General features: G+C 48.4%; 1 protein-coding gene across 1 annotated transcript in view; it reads right to left on the reverse strand.

The window, feature by feature from the left end:
* The window catches only part of LOC311136368 (netrin receptor UNC5C-like), a gene marked incomplete at both ends in the record, with an annotated part of 222,813 nt that overhangs the window by 47,246 nt on the left and 158,224 nt on the right, over positions 1-17,343 (reverse strand). Inside the window, 3 exons of the mRNA XM_084170472.1 lie at positions 8,100-8,264; positions 8,499-8,666; positions 11,966-12,146. Of these exons, the coding sequence (XP_084026598.1) occupies positions 8,100-8,264; positions 8,499-8,666; positions 11,966-12,146 (514 nt within the window). The remainder of the gene's footprint in view (positions 1-8,099; positions 8,265-8,498; positions 8,667-11,965; positions 12,147-17,343) is intronic.

Genomic DNA, 17,343 nt, shown 5'->3' on the forward strand with positions numbered 1-17,343 from the left:
CCTCCCTCTCCACAAGGGGGGGCAGACACAGAATCAGCAGATAGACACAGCTTCAGAACAGTCTGCAGCACACATACCAAAGCTGCTACACTACAGGGCCAGACGGATTACCAGGACGTGTACTCCGAGCATGTGCTGACCAACTGGCAAGTGTCTTCACTGACATTTTCAACATGTCCCTGACTGAGTCTGTAATACCAACATGTTTCAAGCAGACCACCATAGTCCCTGTGCCCAAGGACACTAAGATAACCTGCCTAAATGACTACCGACCCGTAGCACTCATGTCTGTAGCCATGAAATGCTTTGAAAGGCTGGTCATGGCTCACATCAACACCATTATCCCAGAAACCCTAGAACCACTCCAATTTGCATACCGCCCCAACAGATCCACAGATTATGCAATCTCTATTGCACTCCACACTGCCCTTTCCCACCTGGACAAGAGGAACACCTACGTGAGAATGCTGTTCATTGACTACAGCTCAGTGTTCAACACCATAGTGCCCTCAAAGCTCATCACTAAGCTAAGGATCCTGGGACTAAACACCTCCCTCTGCAACTGGATCCTGGACTTCCTGACGGGCCGCCCCCAGGTGGTAAGGGTAGGTAACAACACATCTGCCACGCTGATCCTCAACACGGGGGCCCCTCAGGGGTGCGTGCTCAGTGCCCTCCTGTACTCCCTGTTCACCCATGACTGCATGGCCAGGCACGACTCCAACACCATCATTAAGTTTGCTGACGACACAACAGTGATAGGCCTGATCACCGACAATGATGAGACAGCCTATAGGGAGGAGGTCCGAGACCTGGCCGTGTGGTGCCAGGATAACAACCTCTCCCTTAACGTGATCAAGACAAAGGAGATGATTGTGGACTACAGGGAAAAAAAAGAGGACTGAGCACGCCCCCATTCTCATCGACGGGGCTGTAGTGGAACAGGTTGAGAGCTTCAAGTTCCTTGGTGTCCACATCACCAACAAACTATCATGGTCCAAACACACCAAGACAGTCGTGAAGAGGGCACAACAAAGCCTATTCCCCCTCAGGAGACTGAAAAGATTTGGCATGGGTCCTCAGATCCTCAAAAAGTTATACAGCTGCACCATCGAGAGCATCCTGACTGGTTCCATCAGCGCCTGGTATTGCAACTGCTCGGCCTCCGACCGCAAGGCACTACAGAGAGTAATGCGTACGGCCCAGCTTCCTGCCATCCAGGACCTCTATACCAGGCGGTGTCAGAGGAAGGCCCTCAAAATTGTCAAAGACTCCAGCCACCCTAGTCATAGACTGTTCTCTCTGCTACCGCACGGCAAGCGGTACCGGAGCGCCAAGTCTAGGTCCAAAAGCCTTCTCAACAGCTTCTACCCCCAAGCCATAAGACTCCTGAACAGCTAATCATTGCTAGACTATTTGCACTGCCCCCCCACCCCCACCCCCCTCTTTTTTACGCTGCTGCTACTCTGTCTATTATTTATGCATAGTCACTTTAACTCTATCCACATGTACATATTACCTCAATTACCTCGACTAGCCGGTGCCCCCGCACATTGACTCTGCACCGGTACCCCCCTGTATATAGCCTCCCTACTGTTATTTTATTTTACTGCTGCTCTTTAGTTATTTGCTTCAATTTCTTTTTACTTAACACTTTTTAAAAATATTTTTAAAAATATGCATTGTTGGTTAAGGGCTTGTAAGTAAGCATTTCACAGTAATGTCTACACCTGTTGTATTCGGCGCATGTGGCAAATAAAATAACATTTGATTTGATTTGATTCTCTGCAGCTCTCTGAATGTATAATAAGGGAATAGCAGGCAGGATTGTTGGCTTAACTGAACCGTGTGTTTCTCGGTCTCTGAGAAAACAAAAACAATTTCAAAAACATCTCAAAGAGCATTTCTCTCCGCCTACGGAAAATCTCCAGAAGTCTGACCACAAACTGGTTTTGGGCTGTGTTTCTCCAAGAGTAAAGAGCAAAATAATCAAATGTATAGAATGATTGTAGAGCACTACCAGGAAACGCCAGAGAATTCCAGGACCTTTCTCCCCACTTTTAATACTTTTAAAATGTTTTGAAAGATACAGGGAAAAGTAAAATACTGGCCTTCTTGTCAACACATATAATTGGACGCTCAGGAAAAGCAGCAAGTCTGTGCTTGTGCGACTTTGTGGCCCCCAATTTTCCTCCCATTGGGCCGATCGCATCCCGTGCTTTAAATTAGGGTAGCAATCACAGTAGCTCAGCAATTATCCCTTTAAGTATATTATAATCACTAATCATTATTTTAAATATAGCTCCTGAATGCCTACTCTGTGACAAGGGTAATTACTTACAGTAATGCTGCCTGGTTCTGTGGTGGTGAGGCTGTTGTTCAACACAAACTCACTATTCTAGATTATCTCTAGGGCTCAGGGCTGGCGCGTGGATGGAACAAATGCACATTGTCTTTGTATAACTCTCCTCCAAAAGATCTGCCATCCTACAGCTCAGAGAAAAGTTCTTTGCATGTCTGTGTGAGTGGTACGTGTATGTTTGTGCAGGGATGTGAACGTGAGTGTGAAACAACAGAGAGAAAGTGAGACAGGGGAAGTGGGTGGAGGTGAGTTATGGGAGTACAGTGAAAAACAGGATGGCTCCTAACTGCACAAACGGACAGACGGACATAGACTGACATACAGACTGACAGACGAACAGACAGACAGACGGACAGATGGACAGTGTCACGGTTTCGGCCGAGGCTGCCTCTCTCCCTTGTTCGGGCAGGCTTCGGCGTTCGTCGTCTCCGGAATTCTAGCTGCCACCGATTTATGTTTTCATGTTCGTTTGCTTTTGTCTGTTTGTGTCACACCTGTTTCTGTTTTACGTGATTAGTGTCCTATAAGTTTCTCGTTGTGTTTGTCTTGTGTTGTGTGTGATTGTTTTTCGTCAGTGTTGTGTTTGCTCGGTTGAGCATATTTCTCTCCACTGCGCTGGAGCTCGTTTGCACTTGTTTCGTGCACTACTTATTTTGTCGCACCTGTTTGTGCGCATTTTGCCTACACGCCTTGTGCGTAGTTTAGCTGTTGGGCTTTGTTGCCCTGTTGCCTGTGTTTGGGTCGGAATACAGCTTTTGGAACCTACCGCCTGCGTCCTGCATCTGATTTCCTACACCACACCTACACACGCCCTGACAGAATCACACACCACAACCATGGAATCAGCAGGAGCAGAAGCAGCCCAGACAAGACTGGAAGCCCAGGTTCGGGATCAGCAGGAGCAACTCCTGCAGATGGGGAGCGCCCTGCAGGAGGTTATTTCCACACTCCGAGGCTGGGGTTCGCCTCCACCACCGCCCGCCCAGCCAGCACCATCGGCCAGCCCGCCCGTTCCAGCACCGGAACATCGAGGAGTCCGACTATCTCTCCCGAGGGCTTACGACGGGATAGCGGCTGGGTGTCAGGGATTCTTGCTCCAGGTCGAGCTGTACCTGGCCACAGTCCATCCGGCACCTTCAGGGCATGAGAGCGTGTCCGCCCTAATCTCCTGCCTGGCCGGTAAAGCGTTGGAGTGGGCCAACGCGGAGTGGAGGAAGATCGACGCCACGACTATTACCTACACCGAGTTCTCCCGCCGCTTTAGGGCGGTGTTCGACCATCCCCCGGAGGGGAGAGCGGCGGGGGAGCGTCTGGTCTTCCTTAGGCAGGGGAGGAGGAGTGCCCAGGAATTCGCACTCGAATTCCGTACTCTAGCGGCAGATGCAGGGTGGAATGATCGGGCCCTCATCGATCTCTACCGATGTAGCCTCAGAGAGGACGTCCGTCGGGAGCTGGCCTGTCGGGACGCCAGTCTCACTTTCGACCAGCTGGTCGACATGTCAATTAGGTTGGATAACCTATTGGCTACCCGCGGACGTCCTGAGGGGGGTCCGTCCATTCCATCCTCCAGCGCATCCGAGCCGTGTCCTATGGAGCTCGGGGGCGCTGGCGCTAGAGGTAGGAGGAGTCGGCAGAGTGGGGGGTCCATCCACTGCACCAACTGTGGTCGGGGAGGACACACCGCGGCTAGGTGCTGGGGATGGCCTCCTCGGGGAGATGACGACAGGTCCCGCACTGGGGATTCCCTCCAGGTGAGTAGGCGCCCCACTCACCCAGAGCTCACTGTTGCCCATTTTTGTATGCCTGTGTGTTTTCCGCAGGTGGCACCTCATTCCCAGTATAAGGCGCTGGTAGATTCAGGCGCGGCTGGGAATTTCATTGATAAGAAGTTTTGTTTAGAGTTAGGGTTTCCCCTTCTCCCTGTGGAAGTTCCTTTTCCCGTTCACGCCCTAGATAGTCGTCCGTTGGGTACGGGCTTAATCAGGGAGGTCACGGCGCCACTTAGGATGTGTGCGCAGGGGGGTCATCAGGAGATAATACAACTGTTTCTGATTGACTCTCCTGCGTATCCGGTGGTGCTGGGCATGCCCTGGTTAAGTACCCATAACCCCGTTATTTCGTGGCAGGAGAGGGCTCTGAAGGAGTGGTCTGCTCAGTGTGTGGGTAGATGTTTGGGCGTTTCCGTAGGGGCTACCTCGGTGGAAAGTCCAAACCAGGTGCCCGCAGTGCACATTCCACCTGAGTATGGGGATCTGGCTATCGCGTTTAGTAAGGCGAGGGCGACGCGATTGCCACCCCATAGGCAGGGGGATTGTGCGATAGACCTTCAGGCAGGAGCTGCGCTCCCACGGAGTCATGTGTATCCTCTGTCTCAGGAGGAGAAGAAAGCTATGGAGGTTTACATAGACGAATCACTGAGACAAGGATACATACGGCCGTCCACTTCCCCCGCGTCCTCGAGTTTCTTTTTCGTGAAGAAGAAGGATGGGGGGTTGCGTCCGTGCATCGACTACCGTGGTCTCAATCAGATTACGGTGAAGTATAGTTATCCACTCCCGCTGATTGCGACCATGACTGAGTCGTTGCATGGGGCGCGTTTCTTCACGAAATTAGATCTCAGGAGCGCGTACAACTTGGTGCGCATCAGGAAGGATGATGAATGGAAAACAGCCTTTAGTACCACCTCGGGCCATTACGAGTATCTAGTCATGCCATACGGGTTGATGAATGCTCCGTCAGTTTTCCAATCATTCGTGGATGAGATCTTCAGGGACATGCAGGGACAGGGAGTGGTGGTGTACATAGATGACATCCTCGTGTACTCACCTACCCGTGTCGAGCATGTGGCCCTGGTGCGCAGGGTGTTGCGGAGGCTGGTGGAGCACGACCTGTATGTGAAGGCAGAGAAGTGTCTGTTTTTCCAGGAGTCGATATCCTTCTTGGGGTATCAGTTGTCTGCGTCAGGGGTGAAGATGGAGGTAGACCGAGTGTCAGCCGTGAGTAATTGGCAAACACCAACCACTGTGAAAGAGGTGCAGCAGTTTTTGGGGTTTGCGAATTACTACCGGAGGTTTATCCGGGGTTTTGGGCAGGTGGCAGCTCCCATCACGTCTCTCTTAAAGGGGGGCCCGGTGCGTCTGCAGTGGTCAGTCGAGGCGGACAGGGCTTTTAAGAGGCTGAAGGACCTGTTCACCTCGGCCCCGGTGCTGGCGCATCCGGATCCCTCTTTACCATTTCAGGTAGAGGTGGACGCGTCTGAAGCCGGTATTGGCGCCGTGCTGTCCCAACGGTCAGGCGCGCCACCTAAACTCCGCCCCGTTGCCTTCTATTCCAAGAAGCTCAGCCCGGCGGAGCGAAATTATGACGTAGGGGACAGGGAGCTGTTAGCTGTGGTCCAAGCCCTTAAGGTGTGGAGGCACTGGCTTGAGGGGGCTCAACACCCTTTCCTCATTTTGACGGACCACCGTAACCTGGAGTACATCCGGGCAGCGAGGAGGCTGAACCCTCGACAGGCTAGATGGAGTATGTTTTTGACCCGTTTCTCTTTTAAGATCACCTACATCCCTGGGTCACAAAACGGTAAGGCAGATGCGCTGTCTCGGCGGTATGACGGGGAGGAGAGGTCCGTGGAGCCCACTCCCATACTGCCGGAGTCGTGTCTAGTGGCACCGGTGGTGTGGGAGCTCGATTCTGAGCTCGAGCGGGCATTACGCACCGACCCCAGTCCACCACAATGCCCGGAGGGTCGGAAGTATGTTCCGCTCGAGTGTCGGGATCGATTGATCTATTGGGCTCACACGTCACCCTCCTCTGGACATCCGGGTATCGGCCGGACAGTGCACTGTCTTAGTGCCAAATATTGGTGGCCTACGTTGGCCAGGGATGTGAGGGTTTATGTTTCCTCCTGCTCGGTGTGCGCCCAGTGTAAGGCGCCCAGACATCTGCCTAGGGGTAAGTTACTACCCCTGCCCGTTCCACAACGACCATGGTCCCACCTCTCGGTGGATTTTATAACTGACCTTCCCCTCTCTCAAGGGAATACTACACTCCTGGTCGTTGTGGATCGGTTCTCTAAGGCCTGTCGTTTGCTCCCCATGCCGGGTCTTCCTACTGCCCTACAAACCGCCGAAGCACTATTCACTCATGTGTTCCGGCACTACGGGGTGCCCGAGGACATTGTGGCTGACCGGGGTCCCCAATTCACCTCCAGAGTCTGGAGAGCGTTTATGGAGCGGTTGGGGGTCTCGGTGAGTCTCACCTCGGGTTACCACCCGGAGAGTAATGGGCAGGTGGAACGCGTAAACCAGGATGTGGGCAGGTTTCTCAGAACATACTGCCGGGACCGGCCGGAGGAGTGGGCGAGATATGTGCCCTGGGCTGAGATGGCACAGAACTCTCTCCGCCACTCCTCCACCCAACTAACCCCTTTTCAGTGTGTTTTAGGGTACCAGCCGGTTCTGGCACCATGGCATGAGAGCCAGATCGAGGCCCCCGCTGTGGATGAGTGGGTACGGCGCTCGGAGGAGACGTGGAACGCTGCACACGTCCATCTGCAGCGTGCCATACGTCGACAGAAGACGAGCGCCGACCTACACCGCAGTGAGGGGCCTGTGTACGCACCTGGAGATCGAGTCTGGCTCTCTGCCAGAAACCTGCCCCTCCGCCTGCCCTGTCGGAAACTGGGTCGGCGGTTTGTAGGGCCATTTAAAGTCCTGAGAAGGTTGAACGAGGTTTGTTATAGATTACAGTTGCCAGTGGAGTATAAATGTATTAACCCCTCGTTCCATGTGTCCCTTCTCAGGCCGGTGGTAGCAGGCCCACTCCAAGAACATGAGATCTTGGAGACCCCCCCGCCCCCGTTGGACATCGAGGGGGTACCGGCGTACACCGTGAGATCCATCTTGGATTCTAGACGTCGGAGAGGGGGTCTTCAGTATCTAGTGGAGTGGGAGGGGTACGGTCCGGAGGAGCGGTGCTGGGTGCCGAGGAGTGACATCTTGGACCCGTCGCTCCTGACGGAATTTCATCGGGGGTATCCGACGCGCCCTGCGCCGCGGCCTCCGGGTCGTCCCCAAGGCCGGAGTCGGCGCGCGTCTGGAGCCGCGCGTCAAGGGGGGGGTACTGTCACGGTTTCGGCCGAGGCTGCCTCTCTCCCTTGTTCGGGCAGGCTTCGGCGTTCGTCGTCTCCGGAATTCTAGCTGCCACCGATTTATGTTTTCATGTTCGTTTGCTTTTGTCTGTTTGTGTCACACCTGTTTCTGTTTTACGTGATTAGTGTCCTATAAGTTTCTCGTTGTGTTTGTCTTGTGTTGTGTGTGATTGTTTTTCGTCAGTGTTGTGTTTGCTCGGTTGAGCATATTTCTCTCCACTGCGCTGGAGCTCGTTTGCACTTGTTTCGTGCACTACTTATTTTGTCGCACCTGTTTGTGCGCATTTTGCCTACACGCCTTGTGCGTAGTTTAGCTGTTGGGCTTTGTTGCCCTGTTGCCTGTGTTTGGGTCGGAATACAGCTTTTGGAACCTACCGCCTGCGTCCTGCATCTGATTTCCTACACCACACCTACACACGCCCTGACAGACAGACGGACATAGACTGACAGACGAACAGACGGACAGACGGACAGACGGACAGACAGTCTGACTGACTGATAGGGATCGGGTAATAATATATTGGGTTCCTACAGAGACAGAGGCAGACAGAGGAATAAAGTGGGGATGGTCATCATGTCTGTACTCACTCTGCATACACAGGCCATCGGTGCAGTTCTGGGACTGAAGCACCATGCCCTCACAGTCCTTCCCCCTGTTTTTGGGTGCCGGGGCGCTGCACTCCCTCCTCCTCCAATGGGTACACTCTGTCCCACACGTGGACCATTTACTCCACTCTGTCCACAGGCCATCCACTATCACACAGAGGGGAGGGGGGGGAGGGGGGGGGGGTATGGAGGAGGGTGGAAATGAGAGTGTGTGAGATTGGGTGAGTGAATGTGTGACAATTAGTGGGAGAGAAAGAGACGAGGTGGGGGGGGGGGGTGAGAATGATACACATATCTACAGTATATGTCATCTGTTTGTGACGTCCAGTAGATTGTACTCCCCTGACCCCTAAGCGTTGTGGGGGGTGGCGCAGTATTTACCTGGGCACAGTGGGTTGCATGCCAGCTTCTGAATGCCTTGCCCGTCACAGATGGCGCCGCCGTTGAGCGGTGCTGGGTTGGTGCAGCTCCGCGTACGCTTCTGGTAACCACGGCCACAGCGACTGTTACACACCGTCCACTCTGTCCACGTTGACCAGCCACCATTCACTGTAGGAAAAAAACATTATCATAAAACAAAATGTTTAACACTTTAGCAAATACAATGGTTGTCCTTTTTATAGCTGCATTGAGTGAATCTTGTAGAATTTGAGTATATTCCACCAGGCCCTTTTTTGCTTGAATGAACACAGTGGCATTGAAGAATCTGTAGTACACTAGAGCTTTTTACATGTGGTGTGTTTCCCCCCCTGTAAACCCTAGTCATTAGTTTGCTATGTGGACAGGCTTTTTCTGGCTGCTGTATTTTCCATCTTCTGAATCCCTTCAATCTCTTCTCCTTCCTGCATTCCATCTGTGTCTCAGTCTAAATCCAGAACAGAATGGCAGTGGGGTGTATGGCTGAGAACTCGAATGTGGCATTTGAGATGTTAGGAGCTAGAGGCCCCTCAGAGCTGAAACTGATTGCGATGAGCGAAGCCCCAAGCACCAGACTCCAGGGGAGCAGAGCCAAAGTCCTGCCTTCCTTCACTTTCTCTTTCTTACCTTCTGGGGTTTAGGAGTCGCTCTCTCTCTCTCTCTCTCTCTCTCTCTCTCTCTCTCTCTCTCTCTCTCTCTCTCTCTCTCTCTCTCTCGCTTTCTGTATCCCTCTTTCTCTTTCCATCTAATCTCTCTGCCTGTCTTCCCCAACCTTTCCAAGTCTTTCCGGCCCTGTGTAGCTCAGTTGGTAGAGCATGGCGCTTGCAACGCCAGGGTTGTGGGTTTGTTTCCCACGGGGGGCCAGTATGAAAATGTATGCATTCACTAACTGTAAGTCGCTCTGGATAAGAGCGTCTGCGAAATGACTAAAATGTAAAACATTTAAGTCTCCTTGTTGTTGTGCAGGCTGGAAAACCACTGGGCTGCTCTGTCTTCTCTGGTAATGAAGAAACTAATCTCAGAACTCTCTCGCTGTCTCTCTCAATCTCTCTCTCACACTCTCTGTCTCAATTCAAAGGGCTTTATTGGCATGGGAAACATATGTTTACATTGCCAAAGCAAGTGAGATAGATAATAAACAAAAGTGAATGAAACAATAAAAAATGCTCTGTCTTCTCTGGTCATGAAGAAACTAATCTCAGATCTCTCTGTCACTGTCTCTCACTCTCTCTCGCTCTCACTCAATTCAATTTCAATTTAAGGGCTTCATTGGCATGGGAAATGTATGTTAACATTGCCAAAGCAAGTGAAGCAGATAGTAAACAAAAGTGAAATAAACAATAAATATTAACAGTAAACATTACACTCAGTTCCAAAAGAATAAAGACATTTCAAATGTCATATTATGTATATATACAGTGTTGTAACGATGTGCAAATAGTTAAAGTACAAATGGGAAAATAAATAAACATAAATATGGGTTGTATTTACAATGGTGTTTGTTCTTCACTGGTTGCCCTTTTCTTGTGGCAACAGGTCACAAATATTGCTGCTGTGATGGCACACTGTGGTATTTCACCCAATAGGTATTTCACTCAAAATTGGATTTGTTTTCAAATTATTTGTGGGTCTGTGTAATCTGAGGGAAATATGTGTCTCTAATATGGTAATACATTTGGCAGGAGGTTAGGAAGTGCAGCTCAGGTTCCACCTCATTTTGTAGGAAGTGTGCACATAGCCTGTCTTCTCTTGAGAGCCAGGTCTGCCTACGGCAGCCTTTCTCAATAGCAAGGCTATGCTCACTGAGTCTGTGCATAGTCAAAGCTTTCCTTAATTTTGGGTCAGTCACAGTGGTCAGGTATTCTGCCACTGTGTACTCTTTGTTTAGGGCCAAATAGCATTCTATTCTCTCTCTGTTTCTAGTTTCTCCCTCTGTCTCTCTCTGTTTCTCTTTCATCACTATTGTAAGAATGAACAACTTTTCTTTTGAGTTTCTTAGACTAGTGATTGTGAGTGTGAGTGTGTGTGTGTGTGTGGACAAGGTTAACTGTACAAGACTGTGTGTGTGTGCGTGTGTGTGTGTGTGCGTGTGTGCCTGCATACAGTGAAAGGGGGACTGACACAACCCAGGCAGAGAAAGTTGCTTCTGGTGCATTCTTTTAAGGATGAGCCGAGACATCAAAGCTGTTTTCAGGCTATCGCTCAGTCCTCCCAGACTGCATTAGTGGAGGGAAAAACCTAGCAGGGATAGCGACCCCAGTCCCTGAAGACCCCAAAGTCGGCTGAAACACACACACACACACACACACACACACACACACTCTCTCTCTGTTGCTCTACTTCACCTTCATACTGGACTCATCTAAGCCACACATACTGCTCTCCCCTGTCAGAACGGACAACTAAAATAGATAAATAAACAAATAGGACACTAACAATAATTTAGGCCCCCCTAATCCCCCATAATCCTCCATGGCAGAGCCAGTGTGTGTGTGATTTAGGGAGGATGTGCTGAGCTGGGAGACACTGGAGGGATGGAGGGAGAGCTGGATTTGAAACCTGACCCTGCAAACCTCTGCCCATTCTGGTCTGGATTTCTGATTGTGTGTGGTTGCGTGTGTGTCTGTGTGTTTGTGTATGCGCGTGCGTGTGTCTGTGTGTGTGTGTGTTGTGTGTGTGTGTCCACTCACACACACATGTGTGTTTGTACGTAGGGGGTTAAGGCTATAAATGGCCTCATATGTCTGTTAGCTAATTATTTGCTAGACTGACAGACTGATGACTGACTTAATAACTTGAGGTTTAGCCTTCTTACATGGTGGGTGGGTAGGAACGTTTGTTGAGAATCTGTTTCTGTTTTGACTCTTCCCCACTAGCAGGTGTTGAAGCTTAACTTCTGTGTCACAGTGTTGAGGTGGTGTGTTTTAGGAGAGTGTGTGTGTGTGTGTGTGTGTGTGTGTGTGTGTGTGTGTGTGTGTGTGTGTGTGTGTGTGTGTGTGTGTGTGTGTGTGTGTCTGTGTGTGTGTCTGTGTGTGTGTGTGAGTGATGTTTCAGGGGAGTGTGTGTAAAAGCATAGCAGGGGTCCTCCTTAAATACAGCTCTGATACAGAGAATAAAAGCCCCAAACTCCCTGATACACCTTCAGGCTGGATCAAGGTGGAGGAATGTTGCAGAGACAGGCAGAGAATAAGGTATTCTTTATTGTGTACATTTATTATGTAAATCTATACTAGAATTGACACATTCTACTTTGTCTAGTAGGCCTACATGATTTCAATATTGAATTATGGATTTTATTATTGCATCAGAAGGTGTAAGATATGATGCATATTGTATTGTTTATTTTAGGGTGAGAACGACCAAATATGACAGGGTACTCTGATTTAGTATGCTGTTACAGCTGCCATGTTTGGGTCTGACTTGATCGTTACCATAGACGATGACAGTTGCCGTGGTGCTCCGTCTCTTAGCGACGATGTTCTTGGCGACACATGTGTAGTTAGCTGTGTCAGATAGTCTGGCCTGTTTGATGATCAGGTTATGGTCGATGGTAATGTAGAAGTTACGATCATCAGCAGGGTCTATGATCTCCTCATTCTTCAGCCACTCCACCTGGGAGGGAGGGAGGGAGGGAGGGAGGGAGGGAGGGAGGGAGGGAGGGAGGGAGGGAGGGAGGGAGGGAGGGAGGGAGGGAAGGCAAGAAAGAAAAACAAAGAGACAGAGAGGAAAAAAGAAAGAGAAAAATAGACACAGAGAGAGAGAGAGACCATTAGCAATGTTCCTCAGTGTGGAACAGTACACATCAAAACGAGTCGGTAAGAGCAGACATGAAACTGGGACGGCACGGCACTCAGACACGTTAACCTGATTTCTTCTGGAATAAATCACAGGGAAGTGTTTCCAGGGTTTAAACACACCTTTCTTCTCTTTGTCTTCCATTCACCTCTCCAATAAAGCTCAACTTCAAGATTACAGCAACACTGTTCATGTCTCAGAGGCCTGTGCTTTCTATAAAAAGTCAATAGCTATCATGTTCCCTTTTTATTTCCCCATAACAGGACAAAGTAATACTGTATTGTCAGACAGTGAGAGGGAAGGAAATTCACTGTTATTCCTGGAACTGAAAGCACCTTTCCTTATGAGTTTCCGTTTTTCCAAATGATCCAGATATTGAACTCCTGGTAATAACGGAGAACAGGGCGCTTTATTTGACCGTAAATCACATAAACACTTTTCTTCACCTCCTCCGCCTCGGGTGTGAAGGCTGGGCCTCAGGCAGAGTCCGGTCTGCTCTACACAGACAGACAAAGGCAGACAAACTCATACGTTTCAAAGACTTCTTCAAACTTTTCCTTTGAGTCCTCTAACTCTGTTTTCTCTAGAGAAAAGACATCCTGTGTGTAGTCTAATAGTCAGAGAATACATTAAGATGAGAGAGAGAGAGAGAGTTGAACAGAACAGGAGACATCCTGTGCATTGTCCTACTTCCTGAGGAGCAGAAGATGCTAGATAAGGCAGAGCAGGGCTTAGGAGATAAGAAGTCTGTTTTGTTGGCCATTATTTTAAACATTATGGGAAGACACATGATCTACACCTAAAAAAACTGAAGCAACTCCCATATAAACCCTGCCAAGACTAAATCATCTGGGGCTGCTGGTCTTACGTGACTTTAGTCAAATTACTGGACAGATAGCCAAGTGGCTGTTGTAAGAATAGGTGGGTGTACTGTAGTTTTCAAGTGATAAGACCTGTGTTTTCCTTGCTATTATTATAAAACTAGCATCATGATGACTGTCCCACAAAATAAGATGGACAGATTGTGACAGGTGTGGGTTAGAAGCTTCACTTCCATCACTAGTAGACTATCTGCAGTGTCTGAAGATGACAGATATCACGACTACACCATCAGAGAGCGTCATGCTTGGCTGGAGACGCCTGCCTGCCTGTACACCCCTATCCTGGAACAACACTTCAGAGAGACTAAAGGTTGAGCCACTTTCAACACGCAGCAATTAACTCCACCTTAAAACACCCACTCAAACTGAACACATCCATCATAAACATAATACTCTCCACAGACACAGATTTTGAGTGCTGGTGACAGATTCACATCAGAAGAGAATGGAAAAACAATCAGCTCAGTGGTAAACATCTGTATGCTCAGTGTTGTATATCTCCACTTATATGGGGCTTATGAGTGTTTTCCTCTGTAACAGTTATCAGGTAAATCAATCGCATGGAGCAGCGCCGAGCTGAGCGGCAGGCACTCTGGATAGGGTTCCCTCCCCTGCTGTCTGGCTAGTCAGTGAAATTAAGCCCATGCTCTCCTAATCCACAACAACACAACAATGCAATAACCCCCTCTCATCTCATTTAATCAAATCTCCTTTCAACTAATCTCATCTCCTTTAATTTAATCTAATCTCCTTTCAACTCATCTCATCTCCTTTCATCTCATCTAATCTCCTTTAATCTCATCTAATCTCCTTTAAACTCATCTAATCTCCTTTCATCTAATCTCATCTCCTTTCATCTAATCTCATCTCATCTCATTTTATCTCATCTCATCTCATCTCATCTTATCTCCAGTCCTAATGCAGAGGAGATGAAGACCTCCTGTGTTTTGTCTCTTCATCTCCTGTTAGATATCATCTCATATCATTCATCATTTGATGCCAGAGCACAGAAAACAGCAAACAAAGACAACACAAATCACCTGTCATCTCCTCTCGTCTCTCCTACAGAAGGAAAAGCTGTAGTTTTAACCCTGAGATAATGAGATTTCACTGATGACTATATGTCTGATGAGAGTCACTTCTCTGGATGAAGGAAGGATCTAAACGTCTTAGTATCTTTGTCAGAGTGTCCTTCTGACACCTGTCCTGTTGTGACTTCATCAGTTAGTTATAAGGAAAATACATGATTGAGGGTGTGGAACTCTGGCTACAAAGATCTGATCCCAACAGGGTTTCATCCAAACAAGGTGAAACTAATACACCGTAAATTGTTTTACAACACATTCTGTATAGACGCCTGTCATCCAGTATGCATACCAATCGAGGTAAACGTCTTGTGAGTATCAACGTGATGTGCATTAAATCCATTGTAAAAAAAAGTAACCAACATAATGATAGCAAAGAGCGATGATCATAAAACTCCACCAACGTAAATCAATAAGGACTACATATAAATCCATGGGGCGGGAGGTGAGTACAAGTGATTATACGCATCACTACATTTACTGAGGCAAACAAGCAAACAACACACACAAACAGGACATGTGTGTGTGTGTGTGTGTGTTTAGCACAGCTAAGTGGTAGTGGGATGCTGATTGGCCTGGTCTTTGCCTGCTGGGACAGTGGTTATTCTGTTTTGACCCTTGTTCTGCTGGAGCTGTGTGTGTCTACTGAGTATGGTCGTCCCTCTGTGGGCCAGGGGAATACACACCCACCTTGCCTCACACTAAAGGGAACAAGCCATTCAGAACCTTACCTAGTCTTAAATAGGGAATGAGGCTGACAAGCCAGGCCGATCACATCACATGTGAAGATTGCCTATGAATATGAATCTGATGTGTTTAAAACAGAAACAAAAGTCTGACTGTTGTATTATGATCACCATTTTGGGCCTGTTCTCTCTTTATTCTGATGGAGTGACAACAGGTTTGGAACAAAGCTCCCAATAAAACTAATGAAGATGAAAATAACAAGAAAGACATGATGGAGTTCACAGACATGATGGAGTTCACAGACATGATGGAGTTCACAGACATGATGGAGATCACAGACATGTTGGAGTTCACAGACATGATGGAGTTCACAGACATGATGGAGTTCACAGACATGATGAACAGTTCTGCTGAAAATCACTACACATATTTCTGTTAACCACAGCCTTTGGTATATGAAAATCCTGTTCTCGTAATGGGGATTGACAGTCGGCACAAAGAGGTGGTTATCCAATTTTGCACCAATCAGAGAGGCAGCCTCTCAGAAGTCAAGAGCTGTTTTATGTGAGGGTAATTAAAAGTGGAACAAAAGAGCTTTTTAGCACTGGTAGAAGGAGGGATGGAGAGGAAAGAGGGAGAGATGAGGAGGTGGAAAATGTCAAAAAATAAAGGGTTGTGTGTGTGTGTGTGTATGTGTGCGTGCGTGCGCGCGTGTGTGAAGACTGCCACGACCCATCTTCGTCACTCAAACTCAACGCACTGTTCACTCAATATGACTCATACTATAAGACATGTATAATTATAACTGGTTGAAATGTGACCATGTATATGAATCTAGTTACAATAAAATGTTTTAAAGACACACACACACACACACACACACACTCACACACACTCACACACACAGAGCTTGTTACTGGCTGATTGGCACTGGCACATTCCGGGAGGTAATTGGCCAATTTCTTGGTAACGGAGGGAAATAATGCAAACAGACACGCCCACAGGATCCTGCATGTGGAGAAGATGATGATGAATCAATGTGTCTGTGTGTCTGTCTGTCTGTGTGTGTGTGTGTGTGTGTGTGTGTGTGTGTGTGTGTGTGTGTGTGTGTGTGTGTGTGTGTGTGTGTGTGTGTGTATGTGTGAGTGTGTGTGTGTGTGTGTGTGTGTGTGTGTGTGTGTGTGTGTGTGTGTGTGTGTGTGTGTGTATGTATGCGTGTGTGTGTGTGTGTGTGTGTATATGTGTGCGTGTGTGTATTTGTGTGTGTGTGTGTGTGTGTAGCCTAGCATGTGTGTGTGTTTGTGTGCGTTTCAGTCAGAACACACACAGGAGGCCCTATCAGGCACAGATGTCCTCATTAGCGCTGGAGGTCAAGGAGGTTAGCTGTGTCAGAGAGGCTCATCTACAGCTCTAATTGTCTGCTGGGTGGCACTGCCACACTGCCACACTGCCACACTGCCCTGCCCGTCCACACTGAGACTGTCCTAGGCCGCGTGTGAAATGGCATCCTATTTCCTATATAATGCACCTCTTTTGACTAGGGCCCGCATAGCGGTCTGGTCAAGAGTAGTGCACTACATAGGGAATAGGGTGCCATTTTGGAGGTGACCCTAGTCTCCTAGTCTTACTGCTGTCACTTCAGCTCTCTGTCCCTTCTAACAGGTTGACGGAGCAGCGCTGGTTGAACCATGATAAGTGTGCTGCAGCGCTTCTTACTACAACACCTAACAACTCCATCTTGTGAAATGTTGTTAGTAGTGGAGAAGGAGCATTAGAGCTGTGAAGAGTGATGTGCAAAATGCTAATTAGTTTTTGCATTTATACAAGACAAACCCATGGGAAGCTGTGGGGGAAAGCACTGAGAGATGGGCGGGGTGGTTGGATCATTTGGATGGAAGGAAAAATGAGAGAAATCACAGAGGGAATACATTCCAAATGAAGTAAGACTAGATCCTTTCTGTGGAGGCCTGATTAACAGGTTGGCTCCTTCTCCATATGACTGAATGATCTCTCTAAGTAAACATCTCTACAGTGTAATTGATTCATTTTCCATCTCCACTACAGAACCAAATTACACAACCTAGAAAATGAGCCAGACAAGGTTATAGAACAATTATTCAATCACAGCGAGCTAGACAACGAACCATATCCTCTGCATCTGCCCTGACTACAAATATGGAAATATGTGTCAAATCAATATGTATAAATATGAATATGACAGAATGCCGAGAGGTATGTGCTGTAGGATTACTGGGTATGAAGATATAGATGTGACACCCTTCTACATATTTATTCATGGGATCAGAGTGAAGTGGAAAAGAACAGTGCATCTGAGATAGTCTGGTTAGTCTGCCTGAGGTG

This window comes from Coregonus lavaretus (genome assembly GCF_964263955.1).
Source record: "Coregonus lavaretus genome assembly, chromosome: 10".
Classification (NCBI taxonomy): domain Eukaryota; kingdom Metazoa; phylum Chordata; class Actinopteri; order Salmoniformes; family Salmonidae; genus Coregonus; species Coregonus lavaretus.